At 37.7% G+C, this 6,572-nt stretch overlaps 2 protein-coding genes across 2 annotated transcripts; both read right to left on the bottom strand.

The window, feature by feature from the left end:
* Positions 1 to 499: 499 nt before the first annotated feature.
* On the bottom strand, positions 500 to 1,915 carry LOC106091274 (cathepsin B). Its single transcript, XM_013257754.2, has 2 exons — positions 1,417 to 1,915; positions 500 to 1,259 (listed from the first exon to the last, which is right to left on the bottom strand). Exons 1-2 carry the CDS (start codon positions 1,795 to 1,797, stop codon positions 615 to 617), a joined length of 1,026 nt encoding a protein of 341 aa, XP_013113208.1. The 5' UTR covers positions 1,798 to 1,915; the 3' UTR covers positions 500 to 614.
* Positions 1,916 to 3,504: 1,589 nt separating this feature from the next.
* On the bottom strand, positions 3,505 to 5,163 carry LOC106091266 (protein-serine O-palmitoleoyltransferase porcupine). Its single transcript, XM_013257738.2, has one exon. The coding sequence runs from the start codon at positions 5,039 to 5,041 to the stop codon at positions 3,632 to 3,634; it is 1,410 nt and encodes a 469-aa protein (XP_013113192.1). The 5' UTR covers positions 5,042 to 5,163; the 3' UTR covers positions 3,505 to 3,631.
* Positions 5,164 to 6,572: the final 1,409 nt, after the last annotated feature.

Genomic DNA, 6,572 nt, shown 5'->3' on the forward strand with positions numbered 1-6,572 from the left:
TGCATTTGATGGCGTTTTATTTTGTGCACTGATAAAGATGAAACAAAGAAAATTATTTACTTAAATCGGTTAAACAATCTGTACCAGTAAAACTCAAATAGACGCAAAACTCACGCATGTAAAAAAAAGTTCAAACTGATAGGTTATCATCGCGGAATGTGTTGTTTGGAATGTGCATATATTTGAAATAAAAATAATAGGCAAACTGAATTTGTATATAAAGTAGGTGCTATGCTTTTTTATATACTCAGGTTTGATGTACTTGGGAGTGCCATTAACAATATTTGTAAAATATATACATATGTACGAGTATATCTATTGGCTAACTAATGCCTCTGTTCTGTAGTCTAATGGAAAACATCTCAGCTAAAAGTTATTTGTTGACTTCTTCTGTTGTGGGTTTGGATCAGTCATAAATGTGCTACAATCCCATAATTGGCAAGTAAAAAAGGGCACACAATGGTAATTTAGCAAAAAACAATGGCAAAACATTTCGATATGTCTTTAAAATAAAATTTATTCAATCATGTCTTTCAAATGCAATCCCATTTCAAGTACACTCGTTTTTTTTTTAATAAAATTATAATTTCTTACATATTTAGTGGTAATGCTTATTAAACTTTTGGTAAGCCAGCTGAAATTGAACTTTCAATTCCACAATGATCTTCACCACGCAAAATTTTAAAGAATCCATTGTTACCCCAGTCGGTATTCCATGAATTAGCAATTAACCAATAAGGAGTTCCGTCGGGTTTCTGCACTCCCCAGCCCAAAATGCGTATGGCATGGCCTCCCAACTCCTTGCCATGTACATGCTGATAAACGCCATCCTTGTAAAGTATTAGGTCCTCGTAAACCGTAAATGCACCTTCCACCGGTCCATTTGTCATAATCTCTCTCTGAATGTCTTGAACATTCCTGCCCACGGAATAAGCCTTTGTTCCATAATGCTTATCTTTGTCGTAAGCTATGCTATAAGAAGATTGACATTGATGTTGGCAATGTGGTGTTTTGCCATGTTCCCCATCACATGGTGGCCTAGTGCCATTTACATGATGTTCGCAGGGGGCAATTTCGTAGGGGCGACAACCTTGATTCGAACCAAAGGCTCCACCGCTTACAATGCCTTTGCGAGTCCAATAGCTCCAAGCGGCACCAGGAAAACCGCCATTGCAACCAAATCCACAAGTGTGACAACATGAAACCAAATCATCAGCTGAGAAATGGAAGTTTAACGAGCCTTTGGAATGAATGCAAACCTATAGAAAAAAGAAAACAAATAACACTGATAAGGTTTTGGGTTCATCGATTAAACAATGACAAAAGTAATGCACAAAGAAGTGCTGATAATGTACATACTATATACGTATGTGTATGTATGCATGTTTTTTTTTTAACTAATTGATATTTACTTACACGATCAGACATTGCTTCGACAGCACCAAAAGCCCAGCAAGAGCCACATGAACCCTGGTCTCGAATTTCTTTAATGGTCGGGCAATCGGGCCAATTAGTACGGGCATCAAAGTCCTCGGGCAGTTCTGCTCCCTGGACGGCATCTTCACCCAACACCAATTTTTTATTTGGCAAAGCAAATTTATGCGCATCTGGATGTACTCCCATTAAACGATGAATATGGGACAGAGACACTGACTCATGAAAATTTCTCCCTACCGTCCATGTTTTGGCTTTACTACGCACAATTGCAATAAACTCATCAGATAATATGTGGACGTTATCATCTGAAATCGCTCCCTGACTCAGTGCCAGGACGAAACAAAGAATTAGCAGACGCATTTTGTTCCGTATCAAAAAATTAAGAAAAATCAATAACGATGAATAATTAACAACTGGTTTGTCGAACTGGCAATTGATAAACTAAAAGCGCTAACTACAAAATGTACTGAGAAACTGACAAGTCAGCACACACTTCAGCGCGGATTGGCTGATTAGAACCGCCGTTCACTTTCATTTATTGTCGACTAAGTTTTTATCTTATGAAAGTTATTAAAAAAATAAAAAAAATCGAGTTTTTAGTCTTATCCATGCTGTAATTGTTAATGCATATAAGGTTTTTCTTAAATTAAAAGAAAGTCACTCAACAATTGACGGCGGCTCGAACAAGATAAAACCGGCTGAGGGTGAAAAGCTGTTTTGATATTTCTAAACAAAAAATAAATATAAATCATACAAATAGAAGTTTAGTTTAACGAATTAAAGTTATTAATAATTAATGCTTTATATACATTTTTAGAATAAAAATCCACTTATGTACGTACATCACTGACAGTATATGCCATAAATTGCAACCCTAAAACTAGGCCTCGGAGACACTAATTAGGTCAAAATTGGGCCAAGGCATAGGTCCACCAAATATCTAAGCATTTATTTGCTAAAAACTAGGCAATAAGTTACTCAATTTAAAAATAGTAATACATTGGAGGCCACCGTAGCTCGGAGGTTAGCATGTCCGCCTATAACGCTCAACGCCTGACGAGACCATCAGAAAAAATGTTCAGGGGTGGTTTTCCCTCCTAATGCTGGCAACATTTGTGAGGTACTATGCCATGTAAAACTTCTCTCCAAAGAGGTGTCGCACTGCGGCACGCCGTTCGGACTCAGTTATAAAAAAAGGGACCCCTTATGATTGAGCTTAAACTTGAATCGACTGCACTCATTGATGTGTGAGAAGTTTGCCTCTGTTCCTTAGTGGAATGTTAATGGACAAAATTTGCAATTTACAATAAATATGAGCATATGTAGTTGGGGATAATTGTTTAAATTTATCAAAAATGTAATAAATAAATTGTTATAGGCAACGTTAATCAATCCATTATTATTCGTTTTCGCATAGTCAGTCAAGCTTGGAGAACGTCTGTGTTCAATTCCTGGCGGAACAGCAATGATGTATTAATAAACTGGGATGTTTTTATACCTTTGGGCAGTTACTCTCTTTTCCGGTTGAAAAATATATAGCGCGACCTCGATAATCGCAACCACTTATTACCTCAATTTTCGCTGTTTACAGCCACTAATCTACTCATTCTAATTTAGTCTTAGTCACATACTTGCATATGTGAGTTAGCGATCCTTGGCAAGCTCTCTTTGGGGAGCAAGAAGCTTAGATCCGACCGCTGGGGGAACTATCGACCGCTTAGAAGCTTAGATCCGATTGCTGGGGGAACCACGTTTTTCACTGTAATTTTTTATGGAGGTTAGTAATCGTTTGTATGATCAACTTCGACTTGTTCATATTTCTAGGGACCTCAGATCAATATTTTGTGGTGTTGAATAAACAAGACTAATATAGCTTACAATTTGGGGACCCTTTGCTGATGGGTATGAAAACTGTAAGGAAAAACTTAATAGAATTTTTTTTTTTTGCGAAACTTGGCGTCCGTCATTAGACCCACAGGGATTTTTTTTTTAGTTTTTAATAAAACCATGTTTGTTTTATAAGGCATTTAGGTCATGGATTTAATAAGATATATTAAAAAGGCGACATTTGTAAATAAAAAAATTCGTATATTGTAGTATAAAATTTGTTTAACAATAGTTCTTAATACTGAGTCTTATAGATCAATACAAACTGCTTAAGTACTTATTAACACATAAATATATACGATATATATTAAATGGCTACATAAAATATTGCCATGGCGCAGGCTAACCAATGTCCAAAAAAGTTCATATGTGACCATACTAATAAATGATCGATGAATGAAGATGATGGATTACTTGAATTTAGCATTATACCCAAATAAGCCAATTGAACAATGGCAATAAAACTAAACATGAAATTCACCAAACGAACCATCACAACTTGGCGTTTGGAATGCCAAGACATGAGACTATGCCCTCTGGTACAGTGCTTATATTTGCAATTGCCTCGACATGGGTAGGCCTCTATGCAAGCATTGAAAACTTGCGCCAATGTTCGGCGCAGATTATTTTCGAAATAGCTAAACAAACCCAATGAAACTAAGACAAGATGTACCTTGTAGTTGAAACCGTGCACTAAACAGGATACCAAATAGGTTGTGATGATAGCAATGAAATGAGAACGCCTTCCTTGCGAAGAACGAACTCGATGAAAAACGCTGCTTTTTAACCACAAATGCATGGGTATATTCCAGTTGCGTATTGCTGTGGACAAGGAACGGGGAAACTCAATTTCCAATGGTTTAACAATATGAAATGAGGGTGGCCAACAATTAACAAGCAACGTCGCATGGGAGAGATACGATATGAAGTAATGGCTACATCGAACAGCTAAAGCATCCAAATATATGCGATACCAAAGACCGCCGTTCCACAATTGTTTTAGCCAAGGTAATATGCAATTGGATAGATTGAGAAATACTACCGACGAAATAACATACAAAATAATTTTCAAAATTTTCCATCTCTTACTGCCGATCTTATTTTTGTCTCTATAAGTTCTAAAAGGTATCCAGGGACCAAGTATTAGGGACGAGGGACTGCACAGATAACCTAATGTTGAAGACCAATGAAAATTTTCCCGTTCATCCTGTATATCAAAGGCAACCGATATCAGTTTCATACTAACCAACATCAACGGCCCTCGAATACTTTCAAACTTCTCTTCTCCCAGTGCTATTTCGCTTAACAATTGACACCCTATGGTGTAGATACAAGCCCACAATCCTTTATGGTTGATATTAATTGCTAGGACTAATCGTAAGAAGAAACATATATTGAAAATATGAATCAACACGTAGACAGTGGACGATGATCCAACATATAGCCATAAACTTAATAGACCACATAGAATGGATATCAGATGATACAATACATTGACTTCCCGAACGCGTTTTGTTGCTTCCCACAAAATGACATGAACAAGACCACAACTGAGAAGTATAATGATGTATTGTTGTATTTGATATGATGTCTGTGCAATGCATCCTTTGCACAAATCCGAAAAGGACTCCTCACCCACTAAATCCGCATCGTATTCGTAGTCCTCAGCTTGGTGTTCCAAATCATTTTCTGGTTCGTCATAATAGTAGTAGTCCATAATAAAACCTTAAATGTACTATTCACTGTTTGCCGGTAAACAAGGGAAATAAATGCCTGGCCATCGACTAAACACAACCGAATGGTTAAGACAGCTGAAGACAAAACTAAAACCGAAACTAAACCGCTAACCGGGTTTTGCAGTTTCGTGAGGATAATTTAAACGGATCGACTTTAAAGGCCTGGTTATGCTCTCGCAAACATTCCGTAAATGTAGGAAAACGTGTCAGCTGTTTTGTTTTGCTTTATGAAAACGCGTGCAAACGACTATGTTGACCGTAAACGAAAAGTAGAAATCAGTAAGTGTTGGTATTCCATTCTGCTTTCGGAATAGACGCGGAAATCTTTAATTGTTCCGCGAGCGGAATTTGACAGTTATATTTTGTTTTTATTTTCATACCAAAATATGTTTTTTATCAGCATTCTTGGTTTTAATATTTTTTCGCAAATAAATAAACAAACTAAAAGAAAAAACCATTGAAACCAATAGAGCAAAAATGATGCCGATAATGATGTCAAGCGTTGCCACTAAAATTTCTCTTTGCCATTTTACTTGTTTTTCTTTATACGGAGTTTGACAGCATTCCGCCTGTAAAGCTGAAGAGAATACTAAGCTTAAAAACAAAATTTTACGTTCCGTTTTCGTGTCAGGTGATAAAATTTGCTATTCTCCTAATCTATTTCTCTGTGGCATTTGACAATATATTGTTAATAATCAAGGTGGAACAGCTGTTAACAACCAGCCAGCTTTGACGATATTAAGATGACAGCTGTTTCTTTACATTCTCTTTGTTGTTATCTACTTTCTCGCATATTCTCTGCTCATGTACGCAGACGTATACACACACCTACACAAATTTCTTTGTGTGGCGGATTGCACCATATGATTTGTGGTTGTTGTACAATTGTTTCGCCATGGTTAATAATAAATGTTGAATGGGTAGCCCACCATGAAAAGGTGGTCAGTCTGACCTGTTGTGGAAAGTAAATGTTTTGAAAAAAGTGAGACATATGTGATAACAAGAAATTACAAAAGAGAAGGGATAAGCGCCAATACGGCGCTGTCATATCCGCTAATCCATATTAGCACTATGTCGTGAAACTGGGGTCTATTCAGGGATTCCACACACTGCTCCATGCATTTCGAGCTCACTGTACTAGAGACCACGGCCTTGAGGGCCGCCATATACACATACTGAGCTCCAATTTGTTTGGTGGTCATCGTCATTACGAGAAGCTCAGTTGAGAGCTATCGGGGGAGTCCACAGCTGCAATTGCGGTCGCGGACACTCAACGGTATCGAAGGGAGAGTGATAGACCGGGCGGCAACGGCTCTTGCTTAAATACTGAGTGGCCTATGGTACTCGATGTGACAAGCCAATCGATCTTGACGAGAATCCCTACCCCCACATACAAATCTGGCTACAACATCAGCAACAACAACTGCTTTCGAAAACTGTAAATCCAAATCCAGTCCCTGTCTCCTAAAACCGTCTTCAATTTGAGGGGCGCCAGGCCTGAGCTAAATTTAA

Source organism: Stomoxys calcitrans, chromosome 4 (assembly GCF_963082655.1).
Source record: "Stomoxys calcitrans chromosome 4, idStoCalc2.1, whole genome shotgun sequence".
NCBI classification, from domain to species: domain Eukaryota; kingdom Metazoa; phylum Arthropoda; class Insecta; order Diptera; family Muscidae; genus Stomoxys; species Stomoxys calcitrans.

Excerpts from the sequence above, each read along its gene's own strand:
- LOC106091274 (XM_013257754.2), bottom strand. The coding sequence starts at position 1,797 with ATGCGTCTGCTAATTCTTTGTTTCGTCCTGGCACTGAGTCAGGGAGCG. Across the intron at positions 1,260-1,416 it reads TCGAAGCAATGTCTGATCGT|GTTTGCATTCATTCCAAAGG; the intron begins GTAAGTAAATAT and ends TTTTTTCTATAG.
- LOC106091266 (XM_013257738.2), bottom strand. The coding sequence starts at position 5,041 with ATGGACTACTACTATTATGACGAACCAGAAAATGATTTGGAACACCAA.